Source organism: Oryzias latipes, chromosome 3, assembly GCF_002234675.1.
Source record: "Oryzias latipes chromosome 3, ASM223467v1".
Lineage (NCBI taxonomy): Eukaryota > Metazoa > Chordata > Actinopteri > Beloniformes > Adrianichthyidae > Oryzias > Oryzias latipes.
Window position 1 is genome coordinate 4,548,294 of NC_019861.2, and position 11,776 is coordinate 4,560,069.

The 11,776-nt window shown below is 42.3% G+C and overlaps 2 protein-coding genes across 2 annotated transcripts; both read right to left on the reverse strand.

The window, feature by feature from the left end:
* Positions 1–271: 271 nt before the first annotated feature.
* On the reverse strand, positions 272–2,954 carry LOC110013523 (putative nuclease HARBI1). The gene is made up of 5 exons (XM_023951011.1): positions 2,909–2,954; positions 1,202–1,258; positions 985–1,139; positions 792–903; positions 272–710 (listed from the first exon to the last, which is right to left on the reverse strand). The coding sequence occupies exons 1-5, from the start codon at positions 2,952–2,954 to the stop codon at positions 334–336; spliced, it is 747 nt and encodes a 248-aa protein (XP_023806779.1). The 3' UTR covers positions 272–333.
* A 2,546-nt stretch (positions 2,955–5,500) lies between these two features.
* mnep (nephrosin) lies at positions 5,501–11,479 on the reverse strand. The gene is given in 9 exon segments (NM_001104736.2): positions 5,501–5,545; positions 8,306–8,430; positions 9,324–9,405; positions 9,482–9,660; positions 9,728–9,845; positions 10,555–10,707; positions 10,893–10,961; positions 11,187–11,217; positions 11,401–11,479. Coding segments are annotated over 9 exon segments (834 nt in total). The 5' UTR covers positions 11,464–11,479; the 3' UTR covers positions 5,501–5,531.
* Between the last annotated feature and the right edge of the window lie 297 nt (positions 11,480–11,776).

The following is an 11,776-nucleotide window of genomic DNA, read 5'->3' on the forward strand; positions in this document are numbered from 1 at the left end:
ATTTAACCCCACATTACTGTACTTTCAGTTACCAGTTAAGGAGTTGTATAGACTGCATCTCATTAAACAAATTGAGAAGACCGACAAAGAGATGTCTTACTTGGATCGACAGATCCTTAAGTCAGATCTGGAAATTGAAATCCTGAAACACAAGCTACAGGTATGGTGTGTATTGAGATTGGTGAATTCTATAAAGGTTTTGGATGAATATTGAATTCTGACTGTTGCTTTTCATTTTGTAGGAAATAAGGAAGACCAAATAAATTGTGACTTGAATTTATTCATTGTGGGATTCTTTTTTCGTTCATCTTTTTTCTTGTGGTGGTGGTTGATTCAATCTGAGAATGAATGGTGGCATATAAGGTCTCGGACCACCCTTCCATCCTGGAAATCTGGAGGGTGGTTGGGGTCTTCCTCTGGGTCTTGTATGTGTAGGGCAGGGTGTTGTTCCCCTCTTAATATGGCAATATTATGGAGAACTACACATGCCACAATGATGTCGCAGGCCCTCTCAGGGGTGACCCTGAGGTGACGTAGGCACTGGAAACGTGCTTTCAACAGGCCTAGGGTCATCTCCACCCTTGCTCTAGTCCTGCTGTGTGCCAAATTAAAGCGCTGCTGTGGGCCTTGTTCAGGTTCTGGGTAAGGGGTTAGAAGTTTAGGTTGGCACGGGTAACCTCTATCCCCTAGCAGAAAGCCATCAATCTCTCCTGTATAAAAGACAAAAACATCATATTGCTTATGTGGTACATTTAAGTGCATGTGTAAATGCAGTGCATACATTTACTTACCACATTCCAGTCTGTTGCTTAGGGTGGACTCACGAAATATTCGTGAGTCATGAACAGAGCCGGGCCACTTGGCTTCAACATTGGTGATGATATGTGCAGCATCACATATTATCTTTAAAGAGGAAAGAATAAGACATGTCAAATATAGCATTGCTAGGTTGATTCACCATTAACTGCATGTAACTCTATGTACCTGCACATTAATACTGTGGATTGACTTTCTGTTTACATAGTCCGCCTCATTTTCAGTTGGTGCAATGATGGGTATATGTGTGCCATCAATGCATCCTACCACATTTGGAAAACCTGAAGGTAAATTTAATAGGTCATTTGCAGAGGATGCAGTAAGACATTATCTAAACATAATTGTTCAGCATAGACACATTTGAACTGCTTTGAACACTACAAACCAGCAATCCTGTGAAACTCCTCTTTGATGGCTCTCAGGGGTTTGTGCCCAGGAAACACTATAAAAATGTGCAGAAAGCGCTTGAGAGCGAGGCACACTTTCCGAACAGCTCTGCATACAGTGGCTTTACTAATATGCTCCGCATCCCCGATATTGTACAGAAAGCTTCCATTGGCAAAAAAACGTAAAGCTGCACAAAGTATCTGCTCGGATTTAAGAGCACGTCCACGATGGCTGATGTTAGTAATGAAAGGCTGGATGAGATTGTGTATATATGTAATTGACTGCAACGAAAAACGGTAACGCTCAAACAAAAACGTATGGGGAAATGAAAAAACATCGAGTCTAGGTCTCAAAATCCTCGCACGACGTAAATGTAATTCTCTACGAATTAATGCAGCCTCCTCGTCTATTGGGTCCTCCAAAAAAGAACAAGCCATTCTTGTCACTTAGACCGTCTCTGTGTGACGGAAATGTGGGCAATGAAGGTTGAAGCGAAAAATACCGCTTCGTCTTTAAAAAGGTGAGGGGACCGGCAGAAACCTTGAGTTTAGAGGATAAAACCTGCTCCCAAACAGGTTAGGTTCACAGCGTAAGTAACCATGGATACTGACTCCGAGTATAAGTTACCTCTCTTTCAGAAACGGGTTTGACTTACTCTGCTTTCTCTGGTTTAACAAACCTCCCATTCTGAAACGGAAAACCCAGGGTTTCCCTGATTTCAGGGTTAACGCACTCAGAGTTTACACTTAACCTCCTTTCTGAAACAGGCCCCGGGTCCCTATGGGTGTGGCTGAGGTTCTGCTCCTGGAGCTGTGCTGTGCGGACTGACGAAAGAGGAGCTCAAGTCTTCACAGCCTTTAAATACTCCAGTCAGACAATTGGGCAGGCGCCAACTACAGAAACCTCCAAGGGGAGAAACCAATGGACTTATTTAATGTTTATTTGTTTTGCTTCTATTGGTTATTCATTTTGTTCTACTTTTGATGTTATTTTTCTTTTCCACCAAGAGACCAGGTTTTGTGTTTACTTTTGCCTTTGTTAAATATCTGTGTAGTCTATGTTAAATGTTAGTCCCCCCCCCCCCCCCCCCATGTTTCCCAGGTGGTCTGATCAGCCACTATACATCTTCCCCTGTTGTGTCTTTGGTTAGGTCAGTTTGTTTCTGTTACTTGGTCTGTTCAGATGCTTAAGTTAAAGTTGAGGTTGTTGCCTGAGTTAATTATGTCTCTGTTGACCTCTTTTAAGGGCCCAGTTTGTTCATCTTTTTACATTTTTTGAGAAAAATTGAAACTAATTTTTTGATAAACTTCTGTTGTCCTCTTTGGCCGCTTGATCCCTCACAAGATGGAATGAAATGATATGAATGAGTGAATGAATGTAATGCAGCCACAAGGGAACACAATGCAGTGCTCTCTTGTGCCGGTCCCAAGTCCGGATAAATGCAGAGGGTTGTGTGAGTGCCAAAACAAACTGAACATATGAATCACAAACAGAGATGATTTTAACTTATAAATGTATAGATCTCACAATCCTTAGCATCTCAGAGAAATAGTCCTGGAAGGCTCAACTCCTCCCCTATGACTGCGCTTGGGCTCAACTCCACCCACAGTCTGGGCTGTGAAACACAGTCCCTCCAGATGGGTTGGACTCACTGCCATTCTGGAGTTGCTCATGGTGAGAGGGGGGCGGGCTGGTGTAGGCCTACCCGTGAACCCCCAGTACGGTTCCCGGATGTCGGATGAGTGGGTCATGTCCTCTAATCCTTAGTAAAGCAGTTAAATGTACCCAGCCTTCTTGGTGTCTCTTGGAGGGTTAAAGGAAAGCACCCCAGCGGGGCACTCCAGTGTCCTTCTGGGGAACTTCAATGTCCACATGGTCAACAACGGTGATACCTGGAAGGCCATGATTGGAAGGAAAAACCTCCCTGATCTGAATCTGAGTGCAGTTTTGTTGTTGGACTTATGTGCTCTGTCTGTCCATAACAAATATCATGTGTAAACACAAGGGGGTCCATCAATGCACTTGGCACCAGGACACTCTTTGCTGCTGCTAAAGAAGGATTTCTACCAAGCCTGGCTGGCTTGTGGGACTCCTGAGGAGGCTGACAGGTACCTGCAGTTTTCAGCCGCCCTGTTGAAGAGGCAGAACCTCGGTCCTGGGAGGAGTTCAGTGAGGTCATGGAGAAAGACTATCGGTTGGCCTCAAAGAGACAGTAGCGGCACCTCAAAAAGGGAAAACAGTTTTCTTTAGGCATCGTTCTCAGTGCAGGTGGGGAGCTGCTGACTCTGACTGGAGACACTGTTGGGTGATGGAAGATGTCTGCTGCTGCTCCTGCTGGGTCTCCCAACACTGATGTGACTGCACCAACAAATGACCGCCTAGTTTACGTATTACTGTTTACAGACCACCAAAGCCTCCTTCGTAGCAAAGAAAACCTTTTTTGTGTTTTTGAAATAATCTATGCACTTCACTGTTACTGTGCAGAAGATGACACATTGTTTTTTGCATATAATACTTATTTTAATCATAAATCTTTATCTTGGTCAGAATATTTTCCATTTTATCACACTTTTTTGAAACCTGTTAAAAAACTGATGCTATTAGGGTTCTATGGTGTAGTGGTTAGCGCTCTGAATCCAGTATCTGAGTTCAAATCTCAGTAGAACCTTTAAACTCTTCTTACTCATCATTGTTACATGGATCTAAACAATCCAGTGCCTCAAACTAACAAATAGAAAATTAATGACACAGGTGAGTGTATTTATTTACAAAGATGTTGCTGAATATGGAGGGGAGGGTGGGAAGAGTGGGGCACAGACACCCCAACAAGGAAATAAAAACGGACAGATAGCCTCCTGCAGAGACACACAACTCTGCAAAATGAATCGCTTCGGTCTGCTTCTACTACACACAGTTACCGAAATGAAGCACCAGGAAACTTCTTTTTCAGATAACTTATACCAAAATCTCTAAAAATGGGATGTACCTGACAAAGTAGAGGTGTTAAATTCACCCAAACTGTTCAGGAGTGATGCTGTGACAGCAGTTTCATTACGAGATCGATCAAATGCAGAGAACTCAGTTTTCATATTTCAAATAAAAAGCTGTGTTGCTGTTTTTGGTCTGCAAGAGCTCAGAGCTCAAACACAACAGGGGAAATGAACAGGTGATGTCATCTCAGGTTCCTTGTTAACAATAGTTATGAAAGGAATTTACTGACAGAGCCCTTGAGACCAGGAAATTACAACAGCGTGTCCCATAATGTCTAACAAGTGTTGTGTTCTCACGGTGCCACTTCCCTGTATGTGCTGACCAGATCAAGGCCAGACGTGGCTCTTATCAGAGGAATGACTGCTGTTGGGCTGCTGCTTAGTTCTCAACACCCTTACAGTAATCTCAACTGGGTGAGGCCCTCAAAAGCATGAAACCTGTTTTTTCTTTAGCTGTCAGTTAAATCTGAGTTTTCTAAACTTTTAGGTTGTTTGTTTATTCGCTTCCTGTGTTCAGACAGACGTTGGAAGAGTCTTTCAGTTGTTATCAGACGTATCAAAGTACTTCACTTAACCCTTGTGCTATCTTAGATGCCCCCCCCCCCCCTTCCAATGAGGTGTTCTCCCTACCATGACAAAGGTGGATAAAGGTGGAAAGATTTCATGTAATCCATGGACACCAGTGAAGATCACAAATCATTGAAGAAAAAAGGTTCAGAGCACTGTCTAGTGGGTCTAGATGACCCACCTCCCAGTGTTAAAGTGCCTAGGATAGCACAAGGGTTAAGCATTTGTAGTTTTTGGATGCAGTGTTGCTTCTGACCAGAGACATAAATCCCGCTGGTCAGATAATCTCTGACGTTTTGCAGGCAACATTGAAGCCTGAGGTGGGTGGGGCATATTGACCGGAGTTAATCCCGCCCAATGTAACGTCATCAAAATGGCAGCTGATCGTGACAAAATAAAGTTAGAAGCTGTGGTGGAGCATTGTTTTTGTACGGGAGGTAATGGAGAATTGCTCCCTTCTGTAACCTGCCTCTAGTGGTCTTTGGAGCAACTGCAACATGTGTTTCCCCCTGGTTTGAATGAAATCCAAAGTGGGGGCTTGTTTTAGAGAGACGACAGTAAACAGAAACAGAGAAAATGGTCAAAACGTTACTTCTTTATTCATGCTTGCGTCAGGTTAGCAGATTCAAACATTTCTGAGCTCAAAGTAAAAGACGAGCAGCTGGTTTGGCCTTTTTATTTGACAGGAAATCAGAAAAATGTCTGAATCAAGCTAACATCTAGCAAAAGCATGTCTTGAAAGCAGAGGGAAGAGCTGCATACTCCAAGTCTTTACTTTGCGCTTCCTGTTGGTGACAAAAACCAATCAGAACAGAACAGATTCAACAAACAAGTAAAAACAATGCAAACACAAATGAATTGTGAAAACACAAATATAAAATTCTGGATATAAAAATCATGCAAGAGCCTTAACCTCCGGTTTGTTTTTTTTCAAATTGGTACTAAACACCCATTTTCTAAAATACATTCAGATTTCTATTTTTTTTGGTGGAATAGTAACTACAGTGGTTTGGAAAAGCGAAAAATTTATATTTCAGGGAACAATTTCACATTAATAATAAACTTACATTAAAGCCTAGAGACATTTGAGTGTTGGTCCTAACTTTGCTGCTGTTTACATCTCAGAGAAAGCCCAAAGGTAGATTTCTTTGAGATAAGTTAGACACAAATGGAACGATGCTGTGCTTCCTGGTTTTTTCTTATATCAAAAAAAGAGATTTTCTGTTTTTCTTGGTACATACTTTTTATCATTTTATCAATTAAATGTAGTGTTTGTTTTTGTTCTTCTTGCCTCTTAAGACCCTTGCTAATATTTGAGCTAACCCTCTACACACATTAGTTTCAGCAGAATGAACCACTGTGGTCATAGAACCCAAAACGTGATGTCCACAAATGTGGACGGCAGGTCCTAAGAGGTTAATGCTAATAGAGGATGGAAAAGCTTTTCAATTTCCTTAAAAAAAAAAACATTCAAATCCATTTCTTTTATGAACTGGTTTTATGTCTGTATGAATTCATCAAACCTTGTTCTTGATTTTTGGTAACAAAATGTTTTAAGTCTTGGTTTTGATGGTCATGTGGAAGTACTAAGGTAAAAGTAATCCTTTTAACTTAGAATTTACATAATTCATTTACTGAACATGTTTAGCTTTTAGGTATTTAACGGCTTTTATGGTGTGTCATTTGTACATTTGTACCCTTTCTATCTTAAACTGTTAGCCACAGAATTTCCTACCATTTGACGTTTGTCTTTTGATTGTTGTAGTTTTTACTCATTGAGTTTTATGACTTCATGCTGTTTTAACCTATGTTCACATATGTCTTTTACGTCAAGCACCTTGCATGTTGATGAAAGATTTATTGATTGAAATTAAACAAGCCTTGTTCATGGAGCCACTGTAAATGTTAGCATGTTCTATAGCTCCTAAATCTATTCTTAGATGTAGAGCATCTTCACATCTGTGAACGGAAAAGTCGATTTTTGGACACAATAGACTTAGTGAAGGAAAGTCTTAAAAGACCAGAATCAGTAGATTGTTCCTGCTGTGAGTCTGAATCTAAATCATGTCACACTGCTCCTACGTACAATTTGCACATATTGTTCAGATAAAAATTAGTCAGACGTAATTATATGTGGAAAATTTGAGAAAATTTGTGGTTTATTACGTGAAATTTTCACAGATGTATCACGAAGGAACCAAGTTAAAACCACGGAAGAAGTACGTAAAAGCCAAGCAATGAACATGTAAACTTGAACTTCATTGACTTTCTTCACTGTGACATTCAGAGCGCAGAGCCAAAATCACAACGCTTCAGCACCATGGACAGCACCTGCCGTGGACCCTCGCCTTGCTCTGTTGGATTCCCCTGGTCTGCACCAGTTGTAAGTCAGCAGTACGCCCACTGCACCCGGCCCCTTCCTGCGACCCGCCTTCCGCGCAGCGCTGGACACCGCGCCACGAGAAAACGGAACCCCCTTAACCGGACCACCACTCAGTATAGGCTGCTGGAGGGGTGAAAGATCCGCCGATTTAAATACTCGCCACACAATACGCCGATTGTGCATGAACCGTGTGTTATTATTGCGCTGTTTATATGCAATTTATTAGTCATTCGTGCGTCAATTACATCATTTTAACGTGACACGGGTGCGGTACACGTGATATAAATGTTATACATTGGGGGTACATGCGTGAAAAGTCCGTTAGACCTACATGGAGCGGTCGTGCGTCTGGATCTTGAAAAAAGTCACACACGATTGCGTGAGATTTACGTGATAAATGCGTATAAACTACGTAAAACAAGCATGAACTGCATAGTTTTCAACCAACCAAATTTTAAACAGCTTAAAATCGAATTCACGTAAAGACCCGTCGGCTGAAACCCTCAACAGACATCTGGCACATTGGCGAATGACAAACGCAAGAAACACTTATGAATGATGTATATTAGAGCTGCACGATATGAGAAAAACTCGCGATATAAGATATTGGTGATCAATGACGATATAACTTCAGGTACGTGAACAAATGACAAAAACAACCAAAAACATAATTTCCTTTTCACTGCAACATCTTAAATAAGAGTCAACATAACCTAAATTATACTCCAAATGACCCTCGTCTACATAGGAGGCAAACCTTTAACATAAAAGAGCTCCATCTGATTGGTCAACAATGTAAAGGCGTCCGTCTGATTGGTCAAATGCATAAATGGATTTATTTGATTCATTAAATAGCTGCCATAAGATTGTTTTAGCACATTTAAAGAAACCATTTATTGCAGTTTTCGCTATATTTTGCGATATGCGTATTGCACAGCTTGAATGACAAATTTGCAATTCATTGTGCAGGCCTAATGTAGATCATGTATTAAGCAAGACTGAAATTTAATTGTACATAGCGGCCGTGTGACACGGCTTTTCCAGTAGAATCAGTTCCCTTTCAAATGAGTGCAGAGTCATGAACTGAAGGGAGGCAGCTCTGAGTCCAGTGTTTCACCAGGATAGAGAACCCAACCCAGGAAGCGATGAAGCAAGTACGTACTGCATTCATAGAGGCGGTTCACCCTGAGGATGTCGTTGCTGCTCATCTCGGTGGCTCTGCCGATCGGGACGTTCGGGTCAGGAATCGGAACGATGGTTGGCTCTCTATTTCTAGAGAAAGCGAATCTGTGGAAGGTAAAAAGTCATCAAGATCACTTTGATCTAAACCAGATTTATGATCAGGCTCCATGTTGACAGCTCTTCTTGTGGTGTTTCATGTACACAGTTATTTTCAGAAGTACATGGATCTCAGTCGTCACCACAGTTTATAAAGACAAATCACAAGCAGGATGTACAAAAGCTCAGCAGCACTGCTTTCCTTAAGTTAAATGAGTGCGGTTCCAATTCCAAACTGGTTTAAAATAAAAGCAGAGAAGTTCTTCATTTTGTCAACTCTAAATGAATAGCATTAGAAGATATTCCACCTTAAAAGCGGTCTTAAACACTCAGACTTCCCTTCATTAAAGTCCTTTCCATTGAATTTGGACCCCTGCTCCTTCAGAAGGAGACAGTTTTCTTTGGAAATTTCCATTCCCTTTTTCTGCGGAGATGTTCAGGGTTGGTTTCGTTTGAGTAAATGATTCATGCTAATGTGATCAGTGAAAGCGTCAACAGTTAAGAGGGGTTGGTGCATGAACATGTAAACTATACTTGAAATAAAAAAGCAGTAAAGGTTCGATTCCCTGAGCAGAACAGCCTCTCAGGAGGAAAAATTGCTCCACCTTTAGAGTTACTCAAAAGTTCAGACCTCAGCGGTTCTTGTGGTTTCCAGTCAGTTATGCTGTTCCTGTTTTCCGGAAACATCAATTCATCACACTAAAGAATATATTCTTATGTAAGAGTCATCCTTTTGCTCATGTAATCTATTAAAAACTGATTTTAAGAAACAACTATTGAACAATTATCTTAAAGGAGAGCGGCCTGCTGCTCTCTCCTGGCTCCCGTCATCGTTGATAACAGGAGCTCTCAAAGCCACATTTCAGTTACAGCCTCTTTCAGTGCATGTATACAGACATTACCTTCCATAGTGCATGATGGAGTTGTAGTCATAGGGGGTGCCCAGGTTCCTTGTTTCGATCTTGCGGAAGTTGTGCTCCTGTCCTGCACGGGGAGACACAGTCATGTCAGACTCCAGTTCACTGCTCCAGACAGAGAACCGCCAGGAAACCCGACCCACCAGAAATCACGTTCTGCAGGAGGATGCGAACATGGGAGTCCCTGTCAGAGCGTGTCTGCTCGTGGTTGAAGCCCAGAGCGTGGAGGAGCTCGTGCTGGATGGTACCCATGAACACGCAGCCTTGGCGCATCAGTGACACCACCTGACCGCCGCCGCGGCGTCCCACAAATGACCAACACCTATAAAGAAGAAGGTATGAACATCCCGCGATGGTTACCCTTTCTCTCCACGGGAACCCTGACTTACCCAGTGCGAGACTGAATGTCTACAAAGTCCCTCTGACTCTGATGAGGTGTAAAGCGAATGCAGGTGGAGCCCTCAAAGGAGCGCAGGCCCTGGAGGATGGTGTCTCGTTCTCTACTGGCTGGACAGTGAAAACAACAGAAAAATGGTCACCCAAGCTGTTGTTTTTACTCCTCTCAGCTGCTCACAGCTGCACGGCAGCAGCTATGCTGTGTGACTGAACACAGACGCTGAAGGAGCATCTTTGATCAGCCCGTTTTTAACGGTAACCCCTTTTTTAAGGTCAAGTTCTTTGCTCAGCGCCCTCCTGTCCTCCTGTGCTGCGCTTCCCTCCCCGGCTGGAGTGCCCTGCCTGGAGCCCCCAGATTCTCCAAAATCACACCTATTATTGATGCAGAGGTTGCCAAAAGAGACACTTTTTCATTTCGTTCAGTAAAACTTTTGCTGTAACTGAGAAAGCAGGTTTTTTGTTGTTGAGGACGTCCTTTGTTCTGCAATTAGCAAACGTGTTTCAACATCCAGATGTTCCAATTATCCTTCCACTACAAGCTGCATCTGCTGCCCAGCTTTAGCTTCAGCGTTTTTACGAGAGTTTAGTCAGTTTTTATGTTTTATTTTGCCATCTTCATTCAATTTATTGCAGATAGAAGCTATCCTTTTGCTAACCGGCTCCAGAATTATGTGACATTGCAGGTTACAGCCTTCCTCCTCTTATAATTGGATTTTGGATTGGATTTATCTGCACTTTTCAGACGCTCAAAGCGCTTACAATGTGTCCATTATCTCTAAAACAAACTCAGAGATTGAACGAAAGCCCTTGTGGAACTCACAGAATTGTCCGGAGATGCGGAAAGGCACATAGACATTGCCGTCACTGCTCTTAGGCCACAAGCAGCCTCTTGCTGTGCAGGGATCTGCATTCTGCAGCCCTGTTGGCACCGCTATGTCTCCAAACATCACCAGAGGGTCATCCAAGTTCTTTCCTGCAAACCCATTGAAAACAATGCATGATGAAACAAGGCAGTAGTTGCATCCTTTCTTCTTCTTCTTGCAGCTGCAAATGTATTTCACACGTTTCAATTTGCTGTATTAATTAAAGTTTAGTTATTTTGCACATTTTGAGTCAAGGAAATGGAAAAGGAAGCAGCAGGGTAGAACTTGAACACACCAATGTTAACGTTGGCCTTTTCCAGCAGAGTGGAGATACTGAGATCTTCCTCCTCTTCAACGAGGACAGCTGTAAAATAAACTGCAGGTTAGGACAAACTGGCAAAATAAAACCACAGATGAACAATGCTTTCATTTATCATTTCACATGACGAGAGTCACTGAGTAAGTACTGAAGGTTAGAGGAAAAAGTATAATTTTGGTGAGTTAGCAGGAATTTAACAGTTAAAAAGATGAAATGAAAAAAAAAGAATTGGTCAACATAAAAACGTAAAGGCACATAAAGACATCTTACCATGACTTCTGACATGTTCTCTGAAATAAATCTGTCAAAACAGAAACATGAGGGGATGAAGATGTAAAAATAAGATCTGAACTGTAACTTTGCTCTCCGTGTAAAATGTGAAATCAGGACCAGAGAGAGAAGGTTGTTTTTCAGAGGAACACCTTCATCCCAGCTGGCAGGTGTAACGGAGGTGCTCATGCAGAGGCGTGAGGTGCCGGCTCACCTGAGGGTTGAAACAGCGGACAGAGAGGAGGAGCGCGCTCAGCGTTGTCGTCAGGAGGATCATGGCTGAGTCAGACAGTGACGGCAGACCACCTCAGAGGAACAGCCGCTTTGACTTATATAGCCAGGACAGCAAACTGACTTTATCCTTATATGGAAAGACATGACTCAATAAGCAAACCGACTGGCTGAAAGTGACGGTGAGGGCTTTAAGGCAGTGGACCCAAACCTTTGGAAGACCACAGACCGCTTTAACATGAGACCACATTTTAACAGACCGGTCTGTACGACGCTGACGTTTCCTTTTATTTGAAGCTTCTGGTTTTTCTAAATCAAATACTCCTTAATGAAATAAAAATAAAAAGATTATCAAAAAT

What these genes read in the sequence shown, in the direction of transcription:
- LOC110013523 (XM_023951011.1), bottom strand. Translation starts at nt 2,954, where the DNA reads ATGACCCACTCATCCGACATCCGGGAACCGTACTGGGGGTTCACGG. An exon ending in ACCGTACTGGGGGTTCACGG is followed by an intron (nt 1,259 to 2,908) that starts GTAGGCCTACAC and finishes ACATTTTTATAG; the next exon opens with TGTTTCCTGGGCACAAACCC. An exon ending in TCCACAGTATTAATGTGCAG is followed by an intron (nt 904 to 984) that starts GTACATAGAGTT and finishes TCCTCTTTAAAG; the next exon opens with ATAATATGTGATGCTGCACA.